This window comes from Lepidochelys kempii, chromosome 2, assembly GCF_965140285.1.
Source record: "Lepidochelys kempii isolate rLepKem1 chromosome 2, rLepKem1.hap1, whole genome shotgun sequence".
Lineage (NCBI taxonomy): Eukaryota > Metazoa > Chordata > Testudines > Cheloniidae > Lepidochelys > Lepidochelys kempii.
Window position 1 is genome coordinate 90103933 of NC_136381.1, and position 13735 is coordinate 90117667.

A 13735-nucleotide genomic window follows, 5' to 3' on the forward strand; every position below is an offset into this window, starting at 1 on the left:
GAAATGCACTTATAAAAATGTATATAATTTGTGTATGTATAGTGTTTATGTATAGGTTGTGTGTGTGTGTACGTACAAACAGGTTTCATCAAACAAAAGCTGCCTCATAATTCTATTTAATTTATCTCGTATTTAACAAATCCAAGTACATGTTTTTTCTCTTCCCTTTCCTTCTGTTTTCATAGGGCCAAATACTAATGCTATTTTCTCCCTGGTGAGAACTATTTTATAAAATTATCTAAATTTGACACATTCATTATAGTATTTAATTTACCGGCAAGAAGGAATTTTGTGCTATTGTATTTTTTAACCACTCATTCTGTACTGTAAGTCCCATGCTGAACAGGATTATTCATTGTATTAAACACCAAAGGACCTGAAATTTTTACTGATGGCTAGTGTATATTGTTTAGTTCTTTAAACTACAGATGTCTGTAAGTAAACTACACTTACCTTTGATGCTAATTCCCCAGGATCCTTCTTTTCTAAAAATCCTGAAACTTTAGGAAGCTCATCATTATTTAGGTCAATACTCCATATATATTGTAATGTTAACAGCAAATTTCCATAAACAACCATGAAAGGTGAACTGATCATAGCATATTTCCTTCGGTCACGAATCATCCAAAGTGTGCAGGACCAGATCAATAACACAAAAGTCAACCAACTGTGATAAGTGATACTCCAAGCCTTGGGAGGGAGGGGATGGGAGAGAGAGAAAAAAATGTTCATATATTCACTTAGTTACAGTATTACTGCATACAGTCAGTAAAACTTTACAGCACTGCCCAACTTGACACACTTTGTCTAGGATATGTTTTCATATTTCATTATTTGTATGTAGATTTAGCCATGTGACTCTCATTTGTGTTAATATGAATTGGGCCACTGACAGCTACAGTAGATCCTCTGGACTACATACTGTAACAGATTCCTAGGAAATTCACAGTTTAGATAAAAAAAATTTTGTCTGGTACCTTTGCGTCTTGGTACTTGGTACTAGTAGAAGTGTTAGTTTAGGTCTCCCAGAATTCAGCAGTGACTATAAAGCATGCTTTAGATTTCACTCTCTGTTGTACTCTAGATATTAGAGATTAGAGATGGAGTAGACTTAGACTGACCTAGCCTAACCCAACCCAGTGTAGCATTGTTTCTTACAGTATATTCAAATGCTCTGCTCATTTTACAGGTATCAAACAACTGTTCTGGACAAAACACTGTATTATAGCACGGGGGGAAGTGTCTTTTTATTAAACTCTGTTATAGATTTTGGACTAGATTCTGGTATTGGCAATGCACCAGTATAAATCTAGAGTAATTTAGCTGAAGTCAATGGAGTCTTAATTTCTTTTTTTTTTTGTTTAGACAGAAAAGCATGAAATATGAAGAATATTTTAATCAAGGCTGGATTAGTCCTGAATTGATACAGTGTCCATTATAGCCTCTGAGAATTGTGCATATGCTATTCTTCCATTAAGATACACAACTGTAACACAGACAATGGTCACGTTTGGGTACGGTATAAGTGGAACAGCAGCTGAATTTGGTTCACAACACTTAGAACAAAGGTCCTTCGGAGCTCATATTATCTCAGTTTAAGACTAGAAGAAAGCTCAGAACAATACAGCTCCATCACTGATACTGACAGATTTGAACGCTGAATGGAATTTAAAGTAATTAAAGCACATGTGCAGCAGTCACTTCAAAAAAATGAATATACCACAGCAAGAAAGTAACTACTTATTAACATCCCAAAAAGCACCATATTCAATCCAGATTCTGCACAAAGAATCTGCTATGTTTTGTTTATCTCCAGAGACTTTTCATGCTAAGGGACAGCAAACAGAAGTCCGAAAACCAAACCAAAAAAATCTGTTTTCTTTTGCTGTATGCAAACAAAAAGTGGCCAAACTATTTTTAAAAATTTAAAGCAAGATTGGGCCAAGACACTTTATGTAAATTGCATCCCAGTTGAAACCTTTTCAAAATAGAAAAGCCAGACCTTGGAAGTGCTGACAGAGAACTATCTATCACGCTGTGAACTCGCTACAGTATAATCCAAGGCTAATTTGCACAAAATGACCCTATGTTTTAAGGGATAGGCAGTGTAATTTCAAAAAGAAGAAAATTAATGACAAAAAAAATTGTTGGCACAAAATTGTATTTTCCTAGATGTCTTCCCTGTGTAGATGAAAGAAATCAAGGTTTATTTTCATACAAAGTTTGAACAAGATGCATCGATTCAATTTGAAGTAGAAATGGCAAGTTTAGATTTACTGTATGACTATGAAGTGCTTTATTTTTGCAGACAATTTCTGATTTGAGTAAATGCATTAAAACTCACTAAAAAAACGCTTTTGAATTATCAGAAAAATTAGCATGTTGGGCATTTTCTGATCTGCCACAAGTAACAAAATACTATGTAGTTTAAAGCTAGAATTTTAAGCCCTGATTCTGTAACGGAATCCCTGCAAGCAGAAACCTGTGCCCTACCCCATAAGGAGTTGGTGGTAGGATCAAGGCATAATTTGAGGGGTAATGTTTTATTAAACCACATGCATCCAACGGATTCAAGCTCAGGTCCAGATTTTACAACATTAAAGTAAACACCAATGAAAAATCAACACGACAAATCACCCTTCACCAAGACATTTTGAAGATAAATATATTTATGCTGTCAATAAGGTGGCAAAACTCATTTCCAGAGTTAGATGACATCTATAATTAGATTATGTATAGTACTCCAACTCAATTATTTTTGTCTTTCATACCTACCATCATTGCAATCAGAGCACAAATGTAACTTTGTTTCATGATAAAATGGAAGACGGAGACCATGGCATGTATTTTAACACTTTCTTTTTTCTCCTGAATATCTTCCTCCTCTTCTTCTTCCTCATCTTCCTCTTCTTTCTTTTCTAAGTAAAAAAAGATTCTCAGAGTGCAATTCAAATAAGTCTAATGGCAGCGCATGCACACACAGTTCAAAACCCTACAGTCTTTGCACAAACTGAGTAAATTTTGGCCATCACGACATCCTCTAGCAATGAATTCCACAGGTTAATTGGGCATTGTGTGAAAAGGTATTTTCTTTTGTTTGTATTAAATCCGCTGCCTATTAATTTGAGTGACCCCTGGTTTTGGCATTGTAGGAAAAGGTAAACAACACATCTCTATTCACTTTTTCCACACCATTCATGATTTTAGAGACCTCTATCATACCTCCCTTTAATCATCTCTCTTCTAAGATGAACTTCCCTATTCTTTTTAGTCTCTTCTTGTATGGAAGCCGTTCCAGACCCTGGTTCATCTTTGTCACCCTTCTCTGAACCTTTTCCATTCCCACTATATCCCTTTTCAGATGCGGTCTCTAAAACTGGACACAATATTCAAGGTGTGGGTTTATCATGGATTTATATAGTGGCACTATGATATTTTCTGTCTTATTTTCTATCCCTTTCCTAATAGTTCCTAACATCCTGTTAGTATTTTTTACCTCAGCTGGGCCTTCAACTGAAGTTTTCCAAGAACTATCTATGATGACTCCAAGGTCTTTTTCTTGAGTCATAACAGTTAGTTTAGAACCCAACATTATACATGTGGATTTGGGATTATTTTTTCCAATGCACATTATTTTGCCCTTATCAACACTGAATTTCATCTGCCAGTTGGTTGGCCAGTCACCCAGTTTTGTGAGCCCCCCTGTAACTCTTTGCAGTCAGCTTTGGACTTAGCTATCTTGAATAATTTTGTGTCATCTACAAACTGTGCCACTTCCTGGTTCACTCTTTTTCCAGACCATTCATGGGTATGTTGAATAGAATTGGCCCCAGTACAATTCCCTTGGGGACCCCACTGTTTACCTCTCTCCATTCTGAAAACCGACCATTTATTCTTATCCTTTGTTTCATATCTTTTAACTAATTACTGATCCCTGAGAGGACCTTCCATATTATGCCATGCCAACTAAGTTTCCTTAAGAGCCTTTGGTGAGGGACCTTGTCAAATGCTTTCTAGAAAATCCAAGTACACTGTATTGACTGGATCACCTGTATCCACATGCTTGCTGACACTCTCAAAGAATTCGAATTGATTGGTGAAGCATGACTTCCCTTTACAAAAGCCATGTTGCCTCTCCCCCAACAAATTGTGTTCATCCACGTTTCTGATCATCTTGATCTTTACCAATTTGCCCAGTACTGATGTTAGGCTTACTAGCCTGTAATTGCCAGAATAATCCTCTAGAACTCTTTTAAAAAAATGAGTTTCATATTAGCTACTTGCCAGCCATCTGGTACTGATGCTTGTTTCAGCAATAGGTTATATACTACAGTTAGTAGTTCTGCAATTTCATATCTGAGTTCCTTCAGAACTCTTGGGTGAATACCATGTAGTTCTGGAGACTTACTGCTGTTTAATTTATCAATTTGTTCCAACAGTTTCTTAAATCTTATGCCAAGCTTAACAAAATCTTAACAAAACAAAAAACAATCTTATGCCAATCTTATGCCAAGCTTAACAAAAAATGCACAAGGCAAAGAATCTAACTATAGAGTAAATAATAAAGTACCAAACATGTAGGTTTATTCCCAAATAATTCATGTTACTACCTGACATGTCATCTGATGGCTCCCATTTGTACTGTGGGGTTGAGTACATATCAGCTTTGGCAGGGCCATTCTCCAAGTGAAGTGTGGGGTGTATGGTGTGATAATCTACAGGAGTCCCATTCACTGTTACGAGCAGGACCTGCCAAACGAGGATTGGAGAAAGGCATTCCTTTTAGAAAAGCTTCTGTGTGAGTGAAACTGCTACTTACTAACTTTCACTAGGTATTGCTTTTAAAATATGAAATAAACTTAATGAAATCATTTCAGCAGGTTTCTCTATATACTGAACAATCACACATTACACATGATGTCAACACAACTGTCCTAAGAATAATTTTAGCAGACCAATTTATGCTAAAAAGAATTATTACACTGATTTCGTTATATTTTCTTTAACAAAACAGTAATAACAACGATGGTGGTGCTTTGCACTTCTACAGTAACTCCCATCAAAGAATCTCAAAGCTCTTTATAAACATTACTTAATCCTCAAACCATCACTGTGAGGTAGGCATTACACCTATTTTAAAGACACACCAGTGGAGGCATGGAAAGGTTGAGACTTTTGTTAGGTGTCATAGGCAATCTCTGGCCAAGCTATGAAAGAACCCTGATCTTCTCACTAGTTCTATGCCATAGCCATGAGTCCTATCCCTCTCTTTGAGGCAGTCTTGTGGCTGGATATTTTTCAAGGTTAATTTTCTGTCTAAAGATTTCCAGTACTGATGAAGATGATGGGTACAAATGATTTGCATTTTTAAATCAGTAGGGTGATCTGCATTTGTTACAATTAGTAAAATTAGCTGTGTTTGTTACAGTTGTTTATTACTCAATGTTTATGCCACTATTTGAACTTTCCTTTCTGCAACGTGTTGTTGACCATTGTCCTTGTTTGGCAAGGGTTTCTAGCAATTGACCAATGCAGATGGGCCAGTTTTACAGACCCAATCTCATTGCAAAATATATCATGTGATTTCCTGATGCAGTAGATGTCACAAGGCCAGGGGGCATATTCAGGTTTAGTTACAGCTGTTTCCAGGCTGCATGGAGGAGGAGACCTGCAACTCCATTTGTTAGAGTATGGGACTGAAATAGAGCATTTCCCTCTTCAGAATCTGTTAGGATTTCCTACCTTTGGGCTAATTAGTTTGTTGCCTGTTCAAATAAAGTTTCATACTTTCCACCATTTTAATATTCAACTCAGGTATGTGGTCATTTTTGCTGGACCTCAGCAATTCAAAATGAACACTTTAAAAACACATCACAAAGAAGGAATTAAACCAAATTTTAGGGTAGCTTATGTTAGAAAAGCAGAGTTGCATGTTTTCTTTAAAATACAAGGAACTAAGGAAGATCTTTTGCCAGTTAATACAACCTCAAATGTTCTAATGTCATGATTGATACTTAGTAAGTTTAAATAATCAAGATTTTGGATAATCAAAAAAGTTCTCAATGTAATTAACAGACAATGGGAAGATGATCCTGTTTTAGACAACAGGTAGGTTTGGATAATCAAGGTTGTAATATAACGGCTAGGCTAATAAAAAGATCAGAACATTTTAAAATTTCATGTAAACTTATCTCTGTAAGGCATATGGCATAATCCATATATACACCATCAATACGAATACAAATAAATTGCAAAGACTGATAGTATACTAACATCAGATGGCTTGTATTCATCTTGAGTCATTGACAGAAGCTGTAAAAAGCAATGCAAGGACAGATTATTAATGAAGAAGCATAGCTCAAGCAGTAATAAGTTTAATAGATGCATGCATATTTGCTAACCCTCTCAACAGATCTGAATTAAGAAATTCAGTAAGAATTTTTAAAGAGTCAGCAGAATTGTATATTATGCCCAATAAAACAGCATTCATTTTAGCATAATTATTGGCATAACTTTATTTTTAAGTGTCTTAATTCCAAATCACAACTGAAAATGTTCTATTGAAATTATATGTGATGGCCATGGGAATTCATCAATATGTTATTACAGTTAGTATCAAATGACTTTCCAATGAGACATTTAAAATTAAGGCTTTTTTAAACGATCATTAGAATTTCTATAAGTATAAAATCACTGTCAACAGAATTATTACACTAGCATACAAATGTTATACCTACATTTCAAAGTATTAATAATATAATTTAAATTACTGGAAGAGCACTACATTTTTGTCAACGGCATCTAATTACTGCCCTCCATCATTCAGCAAAAATTATTGATATAATATGAAGCAGTAGATGAAGAGATACAGAGATCATCAAAACACACTCTAGTAATTTCTATTTGTTGAAAATTTGATAGATAATAATTACATAGGGCTAGAGGCTGCAATCTTTTCTCAGGCAAAGCTCATGCTTGAAATCAATGGGAATTTTGCCTGAGAAAAGACTTTAAGATGTGACTCATAGAAGAAGAAAATATTGTAACTACAGTATTTTAAAATTTGTTAAGAATACACAAACTCATCTTCCTGCATCATATTGGCTTTCCCAAGATTACATTTGGCTTATAGAAGATGTATCTTTTGGACAAGAAGACACATTTCTCTACAAGTAATCAGCACCACATGTAGTGAAGCCCAGAATATAGTGGAAGGTTTTTGTTTGGTTGGTTCTTGGTTCTTTTTTTAAAAGAAAGCAAGCGTTGGGACCCATTTTTTTCAGTTTTTATTTATGAAAGTGGCCCTCTTGAGTTAGGCTGATAGGGTTGGGCCCTTGCTCTGTGACATGAAAGCAGTGTGTGAAGCACAATAACCCCACCACATTAATCAACTTTTACTGTCTTAGACTTTTAAGTCTACATGAAACTTTGTAGAGAACCATGGCCTTACAATAGGACAGAGCAAAGTCTACAACTGTATTATAGTAGTATATATATTTTATAGTTTTTATAATAAACAATTATGACTGGGGCAGCCCCTTTGTGTACTCTAAACCATTAGTGCTTCTCTTGGGTAATAGATCCTTCAACAAATGCAATGCTATCTATTCTAGTTCCTTCTGTTCTTATGTGTGTGAATGTCTCTATCACCTGTTGTCCACATATTACACTGACTCAGCTCCACTTCTGATGAAACCCTCTTCCATGCCTTCAGCTCCTCTCACCTAGACTCCTTTCAATGGCCTCCCCAAGCCCCAGCTTTCTAGAATCCAGCGAGTGTAGAATACTACCCCTCTTTAAAAACATGCAAACATTTTCAAACAACTCCACTTGGTCGGTTTCATTTCAGGATCTGGTTCAAAACTATCTTTCTTGTTTATAAAATCCTCCATGGAATTGTTCCTATCTAGAAGACTTTGTCCTCCTGTTCTCCCCTCTTTATTCCTTCCCCTCATTGAACACATGCTTCATCTTGCCCTTAACATCTCAGGACTGTCAACTTAAGAGTCTTTTTCTCTGCGGCTCCTGCACTCTGGAACTGAACTCCTGTATCTCTCCACTTCATTTGTTATTTAAATGTTCTTTCCCGCGGTCATCATTTCACTTTGTAAATGTACACTACCACAACTCTGTAAAGCATTCTGGAATACAAATTGTCTGAAATTTGTGATACCATATATATCATTTCACATCTTTTAACTGCCTTTGTTGGCTTGTGTTATCGCCGTTCCAGATCAAACAGTATGAAGTTGGAGATACTTCCAACGTATGTCTTCGCTGGCTTTTCTAATACCAGCTGAGCATATAGAAGTACTAAAGTTACTACTGCAATTGTTGGATACGGGAATATAGCAATCTGTCTGTTGTTATAGTTCAGTGTCCAGTTCACTCAGAGCAGTTTTTCTTATTACACTACTACTACTACTGTTATTGTTACTTCCATCACAGTATTCATGGGGATTGGATATGCTAATTTAAGGCTCACCCTAATACTTTTGGAGTCAAAATCTGGGGGCAGCTGGCCATATGAGAATTCCCCTAGTGGGCAAGGAGAAGGGGACTCTTTGGTGCCATGAAGCTGGTGGAGTTGGCTCCTACACCAACTACCCTCCCCACCCTAGCATAGGGGTGTACAGAGAAGAAAAGGAACATGTTGGTGGCAGGCTGGGTTGTGTTGTGGGAGGGCGACGGCAGCTTTGCCTCACTAATTAGGGATCCTAGTCAGCTGTCATTAGATAGATCAGCCTTTATTGCAGGTATCTGGCTCCCTGACAGCCCTCCCTGCTCTCCTGTCCATAGAGCCACCCAGCAAAGGAGAGACTCTAATCCTGGATCTTTTTGTTTTGGAAGCTGGAAACACAGGAAACATTCTGCTTTCACTTCCTTGCACCGTCCCTTGTTTTTCTTCTTCTAAGTTTTACAAAATAATAACATTCCTTTCCCTACCTCAAAATCTTGGTGTCATGCCAATTACATACTCACACATTTTTACTTTGAACTTACACCACTATGTCCCCACATAGTAATACATTACTTACAAAGCTACCACAATAAAATGAACTGCATGTTTGAAACATTTTGACGTAGGGAAACCTTCCCCTAGGTCTTACTTTTCTCTCATCAGTTGTGTAGTGGCTTGCATACCACAAACTTCGTCTCCTTGAGGATGGGTTGCAGTCTGTTTCTTTGTCTTCTTCACTGATACCAGATTTCTCTTCATCATCCATTTCCTAAACAATGGGAATGGCAAGGATAGTTGTAATTCTTAAACCGTGATTTTCTAAGAGTAACACTATGGTACCTAGATGCTGTTCTTCCTCTAAATTATATGCCTTGAAATATTGTCTAGTGTTTAATGTACTGTATCTATGATGAATGCTTTTTATTAGTATGACATTTTCAGAAAATGATGACAGAGCTATTCTATAATTACTAAACCCATCAATATCAAGATGTTTCCTGATTCCTACAGGATACCATAAGTAACCAGACTTCCACATCCTGCTTTATAGTATAAACCAAACCATAAAGTATAATACAGATATGTAATCATTTTAAAGCTAGATTTACTGAAATTAAAGCTCTCTGCTGCTTGTATATTTGAATGTGGGAACAGCATTGACTTGCTATACTGAGCAATAAATTAAAAGAAAAAAATATTTTCCGGGCATAAGCAATGCATATTCAAAGACTACAGAATAACACACAAATCCTGTTCCTGATATATGGTAACACAGTAAATGCATCAGAACAGTGAACTGATTCAGAACATCTAAAAACCACACCTTGGACAACTATGGAATCACATGCCCAATGGGAAGTTTCTTCCAATCCCCTACCTCTTAGTGGTTAGGTTTTAATCTCACCATGAATAGCAAAATTAAGGATTTTTAGGATAGAGTGTACATGCTGTAAAGTGGGTTATCCTGTCAGGAAAAGCACTCTATTAATAAGCATTTGAGTCTGACAAACAGGAAGCATTACAGTCTGATTCTGCATTGCTGATGCACTAACATTATAGTTACCCTAAATCATACTTCATCTCTATGTAATTTCTATCAGCCCTGGCTAAATAGCAGGCAGTTTAGAGAGTTGATTACACTAAGTATTAAGCCAAATTCTGCTGTCATTTATACTGCTGTAAGGCCCCAATTCAGAAAACCAATCCCTATTTAACAAAGCATTTAAGCACATGCTTAACTTCAAACACACGCTAAGGTCCCACTGGCCTTAATGGAACTTAAACATATGTTTAAGTGCTTTACTAAATTGCAACCAAAATCCAGAGTATCCATTGACTTCTGTGGTGTTGCTCAGGATTTATACTGATGTAAATTCGAACAGATTTTGATCTAGTCAAGTAATTTTCATATTTTTTTCACTTTCAATGGTCTGGCTCAACAGGATGAAAAATGATGATTTAGTTGAGGACTGATCCTGCTTTGAGCAGGGGGTTGGACTAGATTACCTCCTGAAGTCCCTTCCAACCTCGATATTCTAAGATTCTATAATTTTTTTCTTCCCATTTTATTCTTTCTATTTAATAGATATATTTTATTTCTGTGTTTCAAATGAAGCCTAAATTAAATTGGCTTTTGATTTACTCCCTTTCTTTTTTTTTTAAAAAAGAGGACAGTATCATAACCAATATCCACTCGGCTCTGGGAACAACGTTTGTCAGTTCATTTGAGCTCCATCTGCTGACTCCATTGAAACAGCATAGCACAAAATTTTACTTTTGTCGTCTTTCTCAGGCCAAGATTTTCAAAACCAAGATTCTAAAGTGGAGCTTTAATAGGGGTTGTGAGGTTCTCAGCCCTTCTATATCAGCCCACTTATTCTGAAGTCTAACCCATGAAATAGAGCTGAGATTACAAATCTGCCCATGGGAGTAAGGAGCCCAAATAATCTAGGTGGATTTGAAAAACCCACTCTGCAAGCTTCATATTAAGCTTCTCTTTTTAAAAAGCTCAGCCTAAATAAGCAGTAGTTATTAATTTATTTTTACTTCTCAAAAGCATAGCAGCACATTTCACACATGTATGTATATTTATATTTAGAATGTAGAGGATATTCCAAACCAAATTTTAACAAATGTAAAATAAACTAATTATGAGGCTTACATTTGCTATGCCACTTTCATGTATTGAAAGTTTTCATATAAAAGTGGCCCACAATGAAACATTTACCAGCAACATTTTGTTTGGCATTGATTTGACCACACAAACACTAAGTGTACTGAGGTATTGAGATAATGATTTTAAGTTATATGAACTTCAGGTGGCGATGGGTGTGGGTGGGAAATGGTGTCTTGTTTAATCTATTTCAAGGATGAGGAAAAAGAGGTCAAGAAGAGCATTATCTAGCAGTCTCATATTGCTAGTCTCATATCTAGCAATCTCATAATTCTAGGCTGCCTTTGACTTGTCCAACACTTCCAGTTCTCCCACCATACAAGCAACTACGATGGTTGAGTGCACAGCTCCAGGAGAGTTTAAGAGTAGCACTAACAATGTTCTCCCAACCCCCATCATCCACACTAGATTAACTCAAACAGCATTGTAGAGGCCTGGTTCTCTTCTCACATGAGCTTCATAGTGAAGTTTTTCCTGATTAACATCAAAGTGAGCGAGTGAAGAATCAGGCCCTAGATTTATATTTTAAATATTATCCAGTGAATAAACTGATTCCTGATATAACTTCACTGAAGTCAGAAGAGATAAATTGGCTCTTCTTGTTTTATTAAATTATTGCAGGACTCAAGGGCCCAAACATGAGGTCCTTACTCAAGAAAACTTCCAAACAACTTTAATGGGAATTTTTTTGAGTAAGGACTGAGGGTTAAATTCATCTCTGCGCAGAAGTAGCACAATCATGCACCATTTAAAATCCCACTTATGCTCCTTTTTGAGTACTTTTTCTCACCCTGAAAACTCAGGACCCAAATGTGGGCATAATTCCTTGAGCATTTTTCTGAAGCTGCATTAATCAGAACAGAGATATAGCATCTGCTCTCAGATTGACCCATTCAGCAAATTTATCATCTTTGCCTTCTGAACTTGGTTAATAATTAGATAAGTAGAGGAGGTACCATAAGTTAAAGATGAGATTCTCACTACTATGCTGCTTTGACATTGTTTCAGATTGTAAAAACAGAAGACATAGGCAGCTACAATAAAAGACAAGGACCAAATTCAGATCTCCATTAAAGTAGCATAAATGCAAAGGAACTCTATTGACTGCAATGGAATTACAGTGGATTTAGACTGGTGTAACTGAGAATAGAATTTCGTCTAAAATTTTCTAAGACAAAACAAGTAAAAAGAAAAACCAATCCCTGATCCATGGCACAATCAAAGGTGAAAACCATCCATAGCAAAACAGTCTATAAAGCCGCTAAGATTTAGAAACCAGAACATATCATTTTATAGACAGATGTTGTAATGGTGTATCTTCTTCATCAAAAAAGAAGTCATAGTACAAAGACAGCATTTATCTTACCATGAACTTTACTTTTTAAAAAAATGGAAGCTGAGATGTTCACATAATCACATGAATCCTGGACTTGGGGCTTTAAGAAAAACACCAAATGTTGCTAGACTCATGATAAAATTGCAAGATTAGGCAAAACTATGTATGTCTTACAGTATCCTGCACCAGCTTGCAGCTGATATTTTGGTTTTTGGGCAACGAACCCTTGAGGCTGCTTTTAAATTTTCATTCTTTATTGCCTTTGGTATGAGGAAATTTTCAAGGCTGTGTAAAGACCATGAAACACAGAGTAACTCCTGTGTGCTGCACTTACTGCTCATTTTGCTGTGACTTTATGGTGCTTTGCATTGTGAAAAAAAACCCAACAACCCTACCTACTGTAGACAATATTCACACAGACCTTCACAATTCAAAAGTAAGCTAAGGACTGATCTACATTAATGCTGTGAGACGATCTAAGTTATGCTAATTCAGTTACACAAATTATGTAACTGAAGTCGACATAACTTAGGTCGACTTACATCGGTGTCTACACTGTGACATGAGAAGATTTCCCATCGACATAACTTCTGGCTCTCAGGGAGGTGGAGTATGCAAATTGATATGAGAGCACTCTCCCATCAATTTAGTGTGTCTTTACCAGACCCAATAAACCAACACCACTGCATTGATCACAGCTGTGCCGATTTAGCAGGTAGTGTAGATATGACCCAAGTCTTTGATCCTGTAGCCCTTAATCACATAAGTAGTCCCATTGACTTTAGGAGGACTACCTATGTAAGAGCTGGAGGGACTTATCAGAAAGAGTGTATTTAAGACAGCAGCTTGCCTCACATAAAAATTTTGTTCTACTGTTTGCAAATGCCAGTAACAATCTGAGAATCTTACAATCACTAGTGAGCATTAGAAAAATTCTACTCTGGCGGCTTTATTCTCTTCATAAAGTGGAAAGAAAAAATAAAGTGGGAAGAGCCTTACAATGGGCTCTTGTAGCCAAAGGCGAATAAGAGTTGCCAGGGTGTAGTACATCACCAGCAGTAATATGGGATTGGCATGGTGATACCAGACGAGGTCTTGGTTTGCTATGATCTTCCAGGTGCTTGAGCAGTTGGTTTTAATTACTGAAGTGACACCAAATAACCTGTTCAAAAAGAGTAAGAAAAAAATTTAGAGAACAAATATTGAATTTTAAAACGTTTTAAAAGTGAAATTAACAGATACATGATTATCTTTCTTAATTTTG

At 36.4% G+C, this 13735-nt stretch overlaps 1 protein-coding gene across 1 annotated transcript in view; it reads right to left on the bottom strand.

Annotated features, from left to right (window-relative positions):
• PIEZO2 (piezo type mechanosensitive ion channel component 2) overlaps nt 1-13735 on the bottom strand; it is a 454182-nt gene that overhangs the window by 119732 nt on the left and 320715 nt on the right. Inside the window, exons 8-13 of the mRNA XM_073331610.2 lie at nt 13471-13633; nt 9111-9230; nt 6274-6312; nt 4611-4749; nt 2776-2918; nt 454-690 (exon numbers count right to left, since the gene is read on the bottom strand). Coding sequence (XP_073187711.2) covers nt 454-690; nt 2776-2918; nt 4611-4749; nt 6274-6312; nt 9111-9230; nt 13471-13633 — 841 coding nt within the window. The remainder of the gene's footprint in view (nt 1-453; nt 691-2775; nt 2919-4610; nt 4750-6273; nt 6313-9110; nt 9231-13470; nt 13634-13735) is intronic.